The 14957-nt window shown below is 36.9% G+C and overlaps 1 protein-coding gene across 1 annotated transcript; it reads right to left on the bottom strand.

The window, feature by feature from the left end:
• Positions 1 to 945: 945 nt before the first annotated feature.
• paxbp1 (PAX3 and PAX7 binding protein 1) lies at positions 946 to 13489 on the bottom strand. Its single transcript, XM_028466766.1, has 18 exons — positions 13192 to 13489; positions 12879 to 13001; positions 11297 to 11509; positions 10966 to 11184; positions 10693 to 10793; positions 9618 to 9841; positions 9207 to 9396; positions 7360 to 7483; positions 6720 to 6822; positions 6496 to 6611; positions 6212 to 6411; positions 5136 to 5283; positions 4939 to 5060; positions 4740 to 4816; positions 4592 to 4658; positions 2240 to 2386; positions 1579 to 1733; positions 946 to 1484 (listed from the first exon to the last, which is right to left on the bottom strand). Exons 1-18 carry the CDS (start codon positions 13487 to 13489, stop codon positions 1364 to 1366), a joined length of 2748 nt encoding a protein of 915 aa, XP_028322567.1. The 3' UTR covers positions 946 to 1363.
• Between the last annotated feature and the right edge of the window lie 1468 nt (positions 13490 to 14957).

The following is a 14957-nucleotide window of genomic DNA, read 5'->3' as shown; positions in this document are numbered from 1 at the left end:
TGAAATAAACAATAACATATGACACATTTTTCACATTACAAGTACATTTTTTTAAAAAAAGTCTGCAAATAGAACTCAAAGAAAGAAACAGACAATTCATGTAAGATTAAAATTAAAATGTCGTTAAGACATGATTATAAAATTTTATTTTTTTAAATCAGTGCATAAACTGTACTAGATTTGGACATGACTTATCACAGACGGAGCCACAAAGACGTGATAGTAAAGGATCTGAGGGCCACATTATTAACATTCATGTCAACATTTGGAAAAAATGACCAATCTAAGCACTAATACAGAAAAAAAAACTAAATGTAATGGTCCGATTTAGGAGTCAGTTTGTTTTTTTTAATTTGCTGTCATTTTGTGTATTTCTGCTGATAATTTGTATTTTTGTTGACCTTTTCTATGTTTTTGGAGTTTTGTGTATTTTTTGTTTTAAGTATTCATTCTGTATATTTGTCTGTGAATTTTTGTTTTATTTCCACTTACATTGTGTAATATATTCCAATATTTCATGTAAAAATCCTTCACGCATCACATCATCCGTTCATTTTTTGGACTCATACTTATATCTTGCACTTCATTCATAGGTTTATTGTATTCTGTTACAATGTTTTCCTTCCTGCGTACAGTATGTTGTATATTCTTGCTTTTACTCTATCTTTCACTGCTGTAATGAAGGAATTTTCCTGTTGTGGGATTAATAAAGTAAAATCTAATCTTTTGCCATTTAAGTGTATTTTTGAATTAATTTGTTTATTTATGTAGTAATTTTGTATAATCATGTGAATTTGTGTAGTCTATTTTCCTGTGATTTCATACATTTTTGCAGTTATTTTCTCTATTTACTTTGGGGGATGCTGATAATTAGGCTGAATGTTGCCTAAATTTGGGAAAAATACCTTTAGATAGAAAGTTTCACATAATTCTTACAAAACAAAAAACATTGAAATCCTCTTTATTCGCAAGCAAATAAAATGACTAAATAGCATTACAGTACATTTCTGAAGCAGAGCTGTCGGGTGGTTTAAAAGCTGACAAAGGGAAAACAGAAGCAGAACATCAGCATCAGTTCATGTAGAGCAGGAGGTCGTGGGATTTGGTACAAAAGGTGAGGTTTGTACGAGCAGGAAACCAGGTGTAATCCTTCTAAAAACAAGTTGTTTTTTTTAAATGACATCAAACATCCACAGGTTTGTGTGATAAATTGTCTTTAAAATCTTGCTGAGGTGTGAGATCTGTTTTGAGCTACTGTTGAATGTATGAACGCACGTTTCTGTACATTATTTACAATATGTACAGCAAAGCCTATTTTACAACCCAGGGAAGTGAAAGCAAGATATATATTTTTTTAAATCATCTATGATTTGAGTTCCAGGAGTGGCTTAATGTCTTTCATTCCATGCTCAGTTGCCATAGCGATGATGTGATCCAGAGCGTTCATGCGGCCCAGCATCTTCAACGCTTCCTTCACTTGATCTCTGTTGGTAGAGACACAAAACGAGTCATTTAAAAACACAACAAACCCCTAACCATGAATATAATACAGTCCTGAGTCCTTGATGAGGAACATACTTGGCGGTGCGTCGCCCAACGTCTGAAGCGCCCAGGCTGCTCCGATGTAGCAAGTTAGCTAGGTGGGTAATGTAGCGACACAGCGGCTCAAGCTGAGGCAGCGTCTGCTGACCTTTAAGGCCTGAAAACCAGTGCTCGGGCAGACACTCCACCACCTGAAAATGGTAACCCAGAGTTTAATACACCCGCAAAAATCGGTGTCAGAAACCAGCAATTTAAACCTAGGATTTACTTGTTAATTAAATTTTTATTGTTGTGTTTTTTTGTAGTAATTTTATGGGGGTTTTTTTCATATCATTTAGGATATTTTTCTGTCATTTTGTTTGTTTTCATTGTAGTTTAGTCGACTTGTGTATTTTACTGTCATTTTGTGCATCGTTTGCTTTTTCATATAATTCAGTATATTTTTCTGTCATTTTGTGTTTTCGTCATCTTGTGTAATTTTCTTTAGTTTTGTGTTTTTGTTCTAATTATGTGCGTTGTTTGGTTTTTCATATAATTTTGTATATTTTTTCCTTCATTTTGTGTGTTTTCGGTGTCATTTGTATGGTTTTTTGGGAATTATTTTGTGTATTTTACTGTCAATTAGTGTGTTTTATGAATTATGAAATATTGAATCTCAATTATTGTTGTGCATTTATCGATAAAAAAAAAATCCAACCTTTTGACACTTCAGCAGATTTTCCTCTATGGTGTCCGTAGTCTGCAGTGCAGAGAGGATGTAGCGGTTGAGAGTGCTGTCAAAAGCCAGGTCCTTCAAACAGGAAGCAGATAAGATGCCCTCCCAGAGCAGGATGTTCCTCAGCAACTAAGAACAGAAATACAAAAGGTGTTTTATATAAAGATTTGCATCAAAGTTCCAAACAAAAAAATGGTTCAAAGATTCTACAAACTCATGCTTTGCATTTGGGTGCCCCCTAGAGACAGTTTGAGAGAATACAGGCAACGGAAGACAAACACTTTGTTGAGAAAAAATAGATTTTATGTTGTTGAAAACAACATATCGGTAGTTGCTACATGTGCATTTATTTAGAGCATGAGCTCTCAACCTGTAGGTCAGACATGGGGGACTAAGATATGGAAAAACAAACAAAAATTACAAAAACACACAAAATGATAAAAGTGAAACTAAAAAAAAAAACACACAAAATGAAGGACAAATTTACTAAATGATATGAAAAAACAAACAATGCACGATATGACAACAAAAACACACAAAACGACAGAAATACACAAGATGACTACAAAAAAACCAACAAACAACAATAAAAACACAAAATGACAACAAAAAATATATACAAAACGACAATAATAATTATAGATTGGTTTTAGGGCTGGGCGATATATCGAATATACTCGATATATCGCAGCTTGTAGTCTGTGCGGTGTTGAAAATGACCATACCGTTAAACTCGCGGACTTTTTTTTTTTTTTTTTTTTAATTTCTTAGTGGCATTATGCACAAAAGGTGCTGTAGTGGCAACACACAAAAACGAAGTTTTACCACTTCCTTGCAGGACATGAAGTTTTCTGACTCGTCTGTTCCAAACATAATCCAATAAAAAATGAAGAAAAAAGAGGCAAGCGTAGGATGAATCAATCTGACTCTTTAATCCACAAAAAATAGAAAAACTAAAATAAAAGTTCCAAAATCAAAGTGTCCTTATATTTAAAGCTCAGTCTCAAAGTCCCAAAAATAATAAATCCTTACGTAAAGACCACACTGACGTCCGACCGCGACAATGACGTTTCCGATGGCGATGACGTCATTGACGGTGATGACGACGATGACGTCACTGACGGTGGCACTGGCGCTGACAATGCTGACCACTTTGACTGTTTAGGTTGACGGTTTGAACAGTTTTTACGGTCAGAAACACTGTTGCTCCTCGTCCTGCTTCACTAAACTGCTGTCCTTTGACCGCATGGACTTCACCAGCCTGTGTTTTCCTTCACTTTTTGACACTAACCCACACTTTACGGTAGAAATCCAGGTTTACAGCAGCAAGTCAAAACCAATGGAGCACAGAAACTCTGATCATTTAAAAACGTCAACATAAATCAATATTTAAACAATATTACCTTTAAAACTATTTCAAAATTACCTATTCCAAACATATTAATATTTAAACATAAAAAATACTGACATAATAATGATATGGCTCTAACAGGTGCACTTAAATTTAGTGTTGTTTTGAAATGCCATCTTAATGACAACATGCACAAAAGGGCACTATTTGTTTTAAAATATTGTAGTGGCATTATGTACAAAAAGTGCACTTTAATTTTGTGTTTTGAAATGCCATGTGAGTTGCATCCTGCACTAATGTCTTGTTTTGAAATGTCTCTGTGACAATTTTGCACAGAACGTGCACTTTCTGTTGACAATTTTATGTTTGAGCCACTCACTGTTTAATAAATACAGTTATGTCAACTTTGACTTAGTTGTGATATCCCCTTTTTTGCATGAAAGTTTAAAATTGGCATATATTAATGCAGTATGATCAAGAATGTTTTAATGTAGACATATAGAATCATCATACTGGTGTGATTTTGCGCATCAAAGTTTTAATTCAAGGGTAATGCAAAATATCGAGTTATATATCGTGTATCGTGACATGGCCTAAAAATATCGCGGTATTTATAAAAGGCCATATCGCCCAGCCCTAATTGGTTTGATTGTAAATGATGACTTTTGATTCCACTTTAGATTCGATTCAGAAGACGTGAATTCTCAGAATGTGGCCCTCAGATCAAACCATCACATTTTTTGACGCCCACTGTGATAAAAGATGATCGTCTCTGCTGTCAATCATGAACCTGCTCTCTTTGGGCCACATGACAAAAAAAAAAAATGTTTACTTTGAGGGAGATTTATTTCACGAGGTGAAGTGAAGCCACTTTTTCCTACGTTTAAATGATAATAAGCTGAAAAACCTCAATTTGACAAAGAGAATTACAATCATGCAGGAGCAGGATTAAAATGTGTGGACAAACAGTTTGATGTGAATACCTTGATACAGGTCCAGAACTGCCTCTGGTAGAACAGGTAGGGACCACTGTTCTTGTTGTCCTGAACACTGAACAAAAGCAAAATAAAAAAACAACATTATGCATTAGAAAGTCCTGACCTAACAAAACAAAAACACAAGCACACACACCTTTTGGGGTAGAGAGGAAGAAAAATGTCTTCATCCAGGGTCCGCCTGGTCCGTAACACTATTGCTTTGAGCAGTTCCTGACAGAGAAAATGAAATAGAAATAGCTAAGCCGTGGACGTCAAAGTGTAATTATTTGGCAGAAGCAATAAAATAAAATGCGCAAACAGTCTGAGTGTGTGTGTGTGTGTGTTGTACCTACCTGTGTGTATCTGTTGTCCCCGTGCATCACGGTGGGGTAACCTTTCATCAGTCTGATAATGAACGCCACCAGCCTGGAGGTCTGACTGTTTGACAGCGGGTCCCACACTTGTTCTGCCAGCACTAACACAACAAGCAAAACACATGACGAATACACTAAACTGTCTCAAAGCAAAGCGCTCTTACTGTGCTCGGTACCTGTCAGTTTGGAAAGGATGACCTTCTCCACGATGGCGGGTAACAAGCCGATGTCTGCGTCTCCTTTCTTCAACGTGCTGTGCTCGTCAAAGCCGTAAAACAACAGCGACTCAAACCAAAGCATGTACTCAAAATTAGCACATTGGTCCTGCAAAACAAAAACAACAGCTGTCAGATGATTGGCAGAAGAGGGATGTGGGCCATAACACACAGTGCTGAGGTGGGAGGAGCTTAGACACAGGGTTGATTTAAATGAATTAAATCCAGAGACAGATTTAAGGTGATGGACACGGCATGTTTTACACCCGTTCCTTTTTTCTGTCTTTATTTCAGGCCCTTTAAAATGCACGTTAACGGAATCAGGGACGAAATCACGGAATCAACCAATGACAGAATCGGCGTGAAACGCCATCACCGTTATCAGTGCACCGCCCTTCCCCCTGAAAATTCTGTCCATTTTTCGTGTAGCACACCAGTGCTCCGTGAGAAAGTGATCAGCTTTGATTATCTTCCCCTGCTCAGTGTTTGAACTGTTGTGTCTGGTTAACTAAGAGAGGAGTTAAAAACGAATATTTTCTTTAAAAAATGATAAATAATTCTAAAAAAAAAAAAAAACAGAATAAAAAAATGAAGGTGGAAAACACAAAACTTTGGGAAAAAATAAAAAACCATGACACAGAACAGCCTCATATGCATGTTTTAGGACAAAAATCACACATTTACTAACACACAAAAAGCAATTTTTTTTTTTTTAGAATAAAGACTAATCTGAGCATTAACAGTAAAAAAGTATATTTTTTTATTATTTTGGTAGTCGTTTTGTTTTTTTCTGTAATTTTGGATGTTTTTAGAGTATTTTTTCTATTTTCCTTGTCATTTCATATATTTTTCTGATAAATTCCATTTGAGTATTTTTTTTTTTTTTAAATTCTTTTGTGCATATTTTTGTAACTTGGTACAATTTTGGAGTTATTTTTGTGTATTTCGGTTATCGTTTTGTATATAGTTCTGTTATTATTGTGGGCCATTTTTATGTCTTGGGTCTAATTTTGAAAATAAAAACCCAAACTACGTACCTCCATAGGGTTCCATGTGATGAGCTGCAGACGGACTAAAGGGTTAAAGAGCTTGGGCAGACACAAGTCGATATAGGCGTTTCTGTAACAGTCCACATAGTCTCGTCTCCAATCTTCAAAATGTCTTTTGATGCAGTCAAGAGAATGAAAGTCTTCCACCACATCCTCAAACACTTTCTTGCTCTCCTTGATGATTCGATCTGAATTAAATAAGTTCGGTTTGAAATCACACGTCCTTCAGTTACCAATAGTGGTTCATTCATGTTATTAAATAGGATGTTTACCTTTCTCCATGTTGAAGGCAGTAATGTCAGTAGATGTTTCTTCATCATCTGACGACAAGCCTTCGTTATGCTCCGCCCTCTTTCCATTCTGCTCTCTGGCTTGTCGGCGGCGCGTTCTGCATCGGACGCATAAAAATGTCATTTCCCCCTCCATCGCAGAATTGCATGTGTGATTTGGATAGATTTGTGAAGCATAGCTAAATTATTTTTGTTAATAATCGCACCGTCGTGCTTCTCTTTCAGCGATCCTCCTTTGACGACTGTGCTCTTGATACGTCGCACGGTCACGACCAAATGAGTCTAGACTAGGAGCCATGACAGCTTTATCTGCAAGAGACAGGAACAATGTTAAAACAGGCAAAAAAAACGCTAAATCCACCAAAAACTCTTCACTTTTTACCTTTCAATTATGGGAACAAAGCGTCCCACACAACCACAGCAACAGAAATGCAAAAAAATATTAAAAGACCAAAATGTATTGGCCACAAAACCAGTTTTATTTAAAGTTGTGTGGAAGTATTTATACTTAGTTGTTTTTTTTCTTCCTGATAACTTACCAAACTGGAACCTCAAACATATTATTGTGGCTCAAAGCTTGAACCAAGCTATAATTTTCCAGCTGACTGTGCAAGTCAACCTTCAATGAGAAGTGGACAAACTTCTCTGCGCATAGTCCTGAACACACACACACACACGCACGCACGCACACACAATCAAACAAATCTCTCATCCATAACTTTACTCCAGGGGGGTGGCAGGGAAGGGGAATATTGGTACAGTTACCTACACACACGTTCACACACACACACAGGGAACCAACAGGTCCATTCAAATAAATCATAAAAACCTTCAAGATGGACTGACTTGAAAGGCTTGCAAACTCCGACGATTCATCTTTAATATCATCCTGTCTTCTCTGGACAAGTCGTGTGGCCCGTTGCCTTAGTAACTGGTGCATGGCAGCCTCCAGCTCCAGGACAGCAGGCACCTGAAAGATATGATACCTTCTGTGACCTCTGACCGGACACATGCGGGAATCCGGGTCACTGTGAGGTCTTGCTGGAGGGATAGAAGGACGTGAGGGGCAAAGCAACACCGGACGCAACATACTGCTGGTGTTGGGTGAAAACTCAGCATGGATTCATGTTTTCAATTTAAAATATGTAGTAAGAAGTGGAGGTAAATCCATCTCAAGGTTTCAGAATAAAAACACAGACAGAGTTTTAAAAATCAAGTGAATTCTTCATAAATTAGATAGGGATGTCCCGATACACTGTTTGGCCCCTGATCCCATACTTGCATTTCTATAGTGTATAGATCAGAAAGATACAGTTTCTAATGTCAAAATTTGACTTCAGTAAATTATGCAAGCATAGGATTTTTATTAGTTAAAAACTTCAACAATAACCTGAAAATTATATCAGACCCATATAAATATTTCAATGTGTGATAGAGGAGCATCAGCCCAATTTTGCAATTTGATTAATAAAATATTGATTCGATTACAAACCAAATTTTAATCGTTAACGATTTGATTTGCGACTGTTGCTGATAATTGACTTTCCATTCGACCCTTTTTGGGTCGAGACGCCGTTTTATCATCACAAATTTCTGGCAAACCCTGAGACATTTTTTCTATCTTCAAGAATGAGTTTATAATCATGTTTGTTATATTGAGTTATGAGTCTCCATGTGACAAGATGTGCTAGTTTAGATATTTTTATGCTGCCAATGTGTACAAAGAGTACAGCTGTTTGAGATTGTGTGTGTGGTGTTTTCATTTGAAATAGTCACAACAATTATAAAATGTAATTTTTTACCTTTAACATTTTTGTCAATTACTGGACATTGCAAGTCACTCCATTGGAATTCCATGCAAAAAAAACACTGATTTAACATCAGTCAGCTGTTGAATTACTTAACTTTTCCTTTGAGTAACACCTCACAGCATCTTCAATATCCACGTTGTCTGGTTTGTACAACAATGTAAATAATCAATCTTAGGAAATTTAAGAAGCAAATGATAATTGTCAATAATAAAATTGTGATTAATTGATTGTTTTTCCTCCCCACACACTGCGTGTGATAATGTGTTAAATACACCACAATCCCAAATTCATGTTTAATAACTGAATACTCTGTTTAATAAAGGAATTACACATTAATCAGATGATCACATCAAGCCAATGTAAAAATATTTTAAATCAGCGCTGTTAAGCCAACTTGATCAGGGACATCCCCAACACTTAATGCAAATCAGCAGTAAGTTTTTACCCAACACTGAAATAAACACAGGTATGATCATGCTGCAATAAAATGGGTAATTTCTTCATTCCACGAAGCCGCTGCAAAATCCAGACTTATTGGTTATTACTATGAATCAATTATCGAATAGATGCGTCTTAAAGCCTCCAACATGCCAGTGACTGTCAGCTTGGAAGTTCATGAGTGTTAGCAATAATCATAATTATTTAAAGTTTGTATAACAAACCAACTGTAAACTAACAGACTGATGGTTTCAGCTGTACTCTCAGTGAGTCAAAGGTAACTGCAACCAAGTTGTCACAAAGGCATTTATGACAGAATAATAAAACAAACATTTATGTTCTTCTGCAAACTGAATTCCATTAAAATGTTAAATCTAAGGTCAGAGGTCACACACAGACACAACAGCAAGAAGCTAATCAAACTACAGGTAAATTCTCCCTTACCTTTTCACTGAAACACTCAAGCAAGTCTCCAACATACCCTCGCATCTCTTGCAAGAATTTATATTGATCAGCGTTTTCATTGGACGAGCCCTCCAGCTGCTCTATGGAACTCTCAGAAGCAGCGAGGTCTTCTTTGATCTGCTCGTAGCGCTTGGAATTTGCTTCGTAGCCTGCGTTCATTTCACCCAGCCTACAATACACGACACACAAGAAAAAGACGGCCCGAAGGGTTTGATGAGACTCTGGACAGAATACGGTGTCATATTACAAAGTGACGCTGCAGATTAAAGGGCAGGGTTAAGCTCCACCCCCCCGTGCTAACATAAATGTCCCTCTGTGTCCTCACAACCTCAGCACACACAGATGAGGTGAGGACTGATACAACACGTCGTCGCTGTGGTCTGAACCTACCTAACCTGCAGGCGTTTCTTTACCAAATCAATGGATACTGTGGTTAGTTCACTGACAGGCGTGACGTAGTGAACGGAACCATTGTCAGCGTGGCCCGCTGCTTTGATGGGCTGTGACACCATTGAGCTGTAGGTGAAAGGCATGCTGTAGGAGGAGCCGTAGGGCTGCGTCTCATAGCTGTTTTGGTAGTAGACCGTGTTTTCTTCTGGTTGACTGCTTTGAACCTGTTTAGTAGAAACAAAACAATACAAAAAAAAATGCTAAGAGATAAATCCTTTTCCTTCTCTTTATTCATAATTAGGCCGCAACATGACACGGAACTGCCTCACATGCATGTTTTGGGACATTATCACTGACTGTGATTTACACATTATTTTTCACTGAAATACGGCTGATTGAATGTTTAGAAAGTGACAAATGTGAGTTTGATTCACAAATAACGTTTTGAGACCATATCAAAGATTTCCGTGGTAACCACCCAAAGGTTTCAGGTCGTCTAGGACAGACCTGATTTATGTTCCCAGAACAAAAACCAAACATAAACAAGGTTAAAAATATTCCTATTCAACATTGCTTTTAATTAAATGGTCACAATATTTAATTTGATATTTCCTGTTTTGTGTTTTGAAATGTAATTTTGATGGTGTGCTAGCTCTGCTGTGAAGTTGTTTTTGTTTTGTTTAAAGCACTTTGAATTGTCTTGTACATGAAAAGTGCTATACAAAAAAACATGACTTGACATTTTTCCTTTTAAAAGGGAGCTGAGGGTCCAGCAATGTGGCTAACGTCACTTCAACGAGCAAACTCGTGATTTCAGCGTAATCATCCTGTTTTTGTAAATCACTTGGAGCATATAAAATCTAAACTTAATAACAGAAGTTTACTCTAATAACCCTGTTTAGCATGTTTGGTACAATTTTGAGAAGTTTAATAACCAGTAATATAAACAGGAAAAAAAGGTGAAACTGAGGTGGAATTTTGGGAATTTAAAAATGGAAAGCCCCTATTTTTAAATAATCTGTTTGCAAACCTAAATAAAGGAAAAAGGTCTCAGTCAGAAAATTGATGGTCTCACCTGTGGTATGCTGATTCCTTTCCTAATCTGCTCCTGCTCCCAGCGGCTGACCTCTTCATCATGACCAGTATCAAGAGCCTCATCATCACTGCCTTCGATGCCTAAACACATTAAAAGGTTCTTAATGAAGTGTTTGCGCTCAAGAGAACATAAGAAAAACCTTGAGCACGTATCTCAAGCAACATGTTTTAAATTGGCAGGTTAGACATTGTCACAATATAATGTAGAAAAACAGAAAAACAATATTAAAGGAAGCTGTGGTGAGTCGAGTACCTATCTCCTCAGCAATCTTCTGCCTCTGGGTTTTGTTCCTGACTCCACTGAAGCTGATTCTTTTCTCCTCATCGTCATCATCGCTGGCGTCCTGGTCTTCCTGCACCAGACGTTTTTTGGGAGTCTCCGTTTCTACCAGAGGGGCTTCACCGCCCAGTTCTCTGGCCAGTTGACGACGCTTTCTAGCAGCGTGAATAAAAGCTGCATCAGGAATCTCTCCTAAAAAAAGACAAAGAATGTTTTATTTTTCAAGTGGAAGCAGGAGTTAAATGACATTCAAAATGGAGGCGGACTGTTTCATGAAATAGAATGAATTCACAATGCCGTGTACCTGGTCTCAGGGTGCTGAGGGAGGAGAGTGTATTAAATGCTGCTCCACTGTTGTTGTTCCTGGTCACCTGACCATGTTTTGGACCAGTCTGACCTTTTGTCTCCTCCTCTGGTTCATCAGCACTTTCCACCTCCATTTCTTCTTCCCCGTGTTTGCTGCATGCCACAGAAGTAACTTCCTCTTTAATGGTAAACATTGGCTGCATTGGGACATCTAGGAGAAGGAAAAAGACATAAGATGATAAGATGTCAGAAGCATTGCAAAGTTTTGCTAAAATCTTGCCTTTAACTTATTTGATGTTGCAGCGTAAAGTGGATCATATTATTATAGTTTGATTAAAAGTATCTGTTGCATAATGTGATAATAATCTAACATACAAAACAATAAAGATCTGATAAACAATAAATAACATTCATTATTATCAAAAAAAAATAAAATAAATAAAGTTAAATTTACTGAGTTTTGCATTGTTGTTTTGACAAAAAGGCAGGGTTCAAAACACAGTACATGCCTATTTTCTGATAAAGGAATTGACCTCTACACAATAAATGCTAATCTATAAAGTTATGTTCCAAAGTGTAAAAATATTTTTTTTAAATAACGATGGAAAAAAAAGCACTATTTAGACTTTTTTTTTTCTCTTCATACTACACTTTAAAAATCAAAAATAAATTAATAAATAATTAAATTAACTACATTTCTAAGAATCTAAACACTAGCTTTTAATTTGTTTTATTATTATATAAAATCCATCAGAAAAAGCTACTTTAAAGCTTATGGTTGAAAGTGAATAAATAAAGAATTTGGTTACACTGGGACTAACGCGCAATATCTTGAGATCAATCTATCAGGCAGATTTTACTAATCACAGTGGTTAATAGACATCGGTTTATTTATCAGTTGGGCTATAATACGTAACTGATGTAATACATTTTTAGCAGCATGGAAATTCTGTCGCTTTGTGCTGAGTTTTCTACATTATAAGCTGCCACTAATTATTACAAAATGACAACACTGGGAGAAATGTACTACTTCATTGTTTACAGATACATTTGGCCTATTTTTTTTCCTTCTAATTTGTCCATCTCTACAGTTTGCGATTTTGGCAACTTTACTTTAGATTTATTCAAAAATTGTATTCCATAAATACAGTTTGCAAAAGTTTGCCTTTTCTAATTTATCAGTGGCTTTACAGTTGTTATGTTAGAGTGTTACTAATTAATTAATTTAGTATGGATTTGCTTCTTTGTTTTGAATGCTATTTTGGTTTAAGAAGAATCTGTGTTCTTCCTGAGTATATCATTTTTTTATTCTATATATGACTGATATGTGGTTAGTGGAGATACATAAAATATCGAAATCGGCTTTTTTTTTTTTTTTTAAATAAAACAAAACACAATATTGATACTAAAAATCCGATTGATCAGAGAGGCCCTACTTGGGATACAGCAAGCTCATGTGACCATTTATAAAAAAAATTAATTTTAAATCAGGGTTTTAGTGTTGATGCTGGAGACTGAGATTCATCCCTGACATGTGACAGCACTAGGGATTATCAATCAATCACAGATAGCTGGCTCACCTGATTTGACCTCATGTTTGCCACTTCCACACTTCTCTACTTCTTCCTTGTATTCCTTTTTTAGCTGTTTGACGATCTTCTTGCTATGATTGGACTTCTTCACTCTGAACACCTCAGAGTCATCTGATTACATAACAAACAGGACAACTTAGATCAACAACAGCGCAGAACTCGACAAGTTGTTATACATGAATACTTATTAATAAAAGTGCGATATAGAATGAATGGAGCTTTAGGGATGCTTCTTTAACGACACATGTTAGCATCGTTAGCTTCGTTAGCATCGTTAGCTTTGCTTTAGCTAACGCGTTACCTTCATCGTCCTCGAAGCTCAACAAACTGGCTTTGGACGGCACGAGTGGAGGTGCAGCCTCTTTAGGCCTCTTGTCTCTTTTCACAGCTCTGAAGCTGTTTACATCAGCCAGAAAGCCATTGCTCGGACATGTCTGCGAGCTGCTCTCCGAGGTCTCCATGAACGGGATCTCCAGAGGCCCAGGAGACAAGAAGCCGACCGGGTGGTGGTGGTGGTGCTGCTGCGAGCCGCCCTCCTGCTCCTCCTCGTCCGACTCATTCCGACGCCGAAAATTGGCTCTTTTTGCCTTTTTAAACATGATGTCCACTTCAGTGCAACAACGAGTATTTGGACGCGTTTATATCACAGTAAAATTCGAAGCCGAGTTGTAACTGCAGCTAGCCTGTGTGTCCGCCATTTTCCTCAGAGTGACGTTCTTCTTCGTCTCCCTCTGTGGAATTTTGGTAGATCTGGAAACCCCCCAATACTGCCCTCTGGTGGTAGATGTAGAGATAGATAGATAGATTCGCTATTTACTGTAACTGTTCATGTCAAACTGCCTGTGATCAGATTTCCTCCCTCTTACTAAGCAGGGGGTGGGGCCAGGTGGAAGCCCCTCCCACTTGTGAGTATGCACACCTGATTCATGTCACTGTGTTTGTGAACTGGGGGTAATGGCAATGCTTGTTTAGCAGTTTACAGAGGAAAAAGGTATTTCACCTCATTTGAGACTAAACTTTGATGTGCAAGACTCTTTACAAGTTTGGAGGGACAGTTCAGCTGGTAAGTACCTCGCAATATAGCCACGGGTTTTAAATAAAATGACTAAAAGCAGTTTATTAAATAGACTAGAATGCTCTACATTGCTTAAAAATTAATTGGTTTAAAGCTGTTTAAAAATACCTGGGTTTACAGTGTATTCATAAGTTAAAAACGCACTTTTAACAATCTAATTTTGTTAAAAACGTGTGGTGAAAAAAAAACCATTTGATTTGTTCCTTTGTTAAAACTACTGATACTACTAATGTTAACATTTTGTGGCTAAAATACAAGTATAATACCAATAATTTAATGTAATTCATTAAGACTGAAAGTAAAAAAAAAAAAAAAATATATATATATATATATATATATTTATATATATATATACTGATTTAAAATCATAAAATAAAATGTAATTCTTGGAAAAGGTTGATAAGAAAAATCTGATTTTAATGATTGAATATGGTTGTTTAATTGTTGTGGTATTGTGTATTTTTCTTTTGAGGTTTAAGGTTTTTTTTTTTACCTAAGCTTATGTAGCTACAATAATGTGACGCCGGTGAATCCAGCCTTGTTGGTGTTCTATGTTGCCATGTCTGGGTTGCCACGTTGGGTGTTTCCCGTGTGTGTTTGCCGCCCTGGGTTGATGTATGTGATTGTGAAGTTTCCTTTTATTGTGTCCTCACTCTCGCGTTAGTTCGTGGCGGGCGGGAGTAGAACGAGATTTAGATAAGTGTTGGCGGGAGGAGAAGTTAGTTCATGTCTGACAGTGTGGATGGTGTGTGTAACAACACTGTGTACGATTGTCCTGCTCTATAACCAGCAATTAAAAGCGACTTCTGACAAGACTTCAGCAACCCTTATTTCACGGCTCATCCACACTACAATACTTTAAATAAAAAAAACAAAAAAAAAACAAGTTATCATAGGTCTGGTATTTTGAGTAAAGTCCATTAAACACATCCAGTGAAGAGAAGTTGTTTTCCAGTCATCATCTGATTTACGCATGGGAAACCTGTAAGACA

Source organism: Gouania willdenowi, chromosome 14 (assembly GCF_900634775.1).
Source record: "Gouania willdenowi chromosome 14, fGouWil2.1, whole genome shotgun sequence".
In the NCBI taxonomy this organism is placed as follows: Eukaryota; Metazoa; Chordata; class Actinopteri; order Blenniiformes; family Gobiesocidae; genus Gouania; species Gouania willdenowi.
Note: the sequence above shows the minus strand (reverse complement) of the source record. Positions and strands in the feature narration are given on the sequence as shown.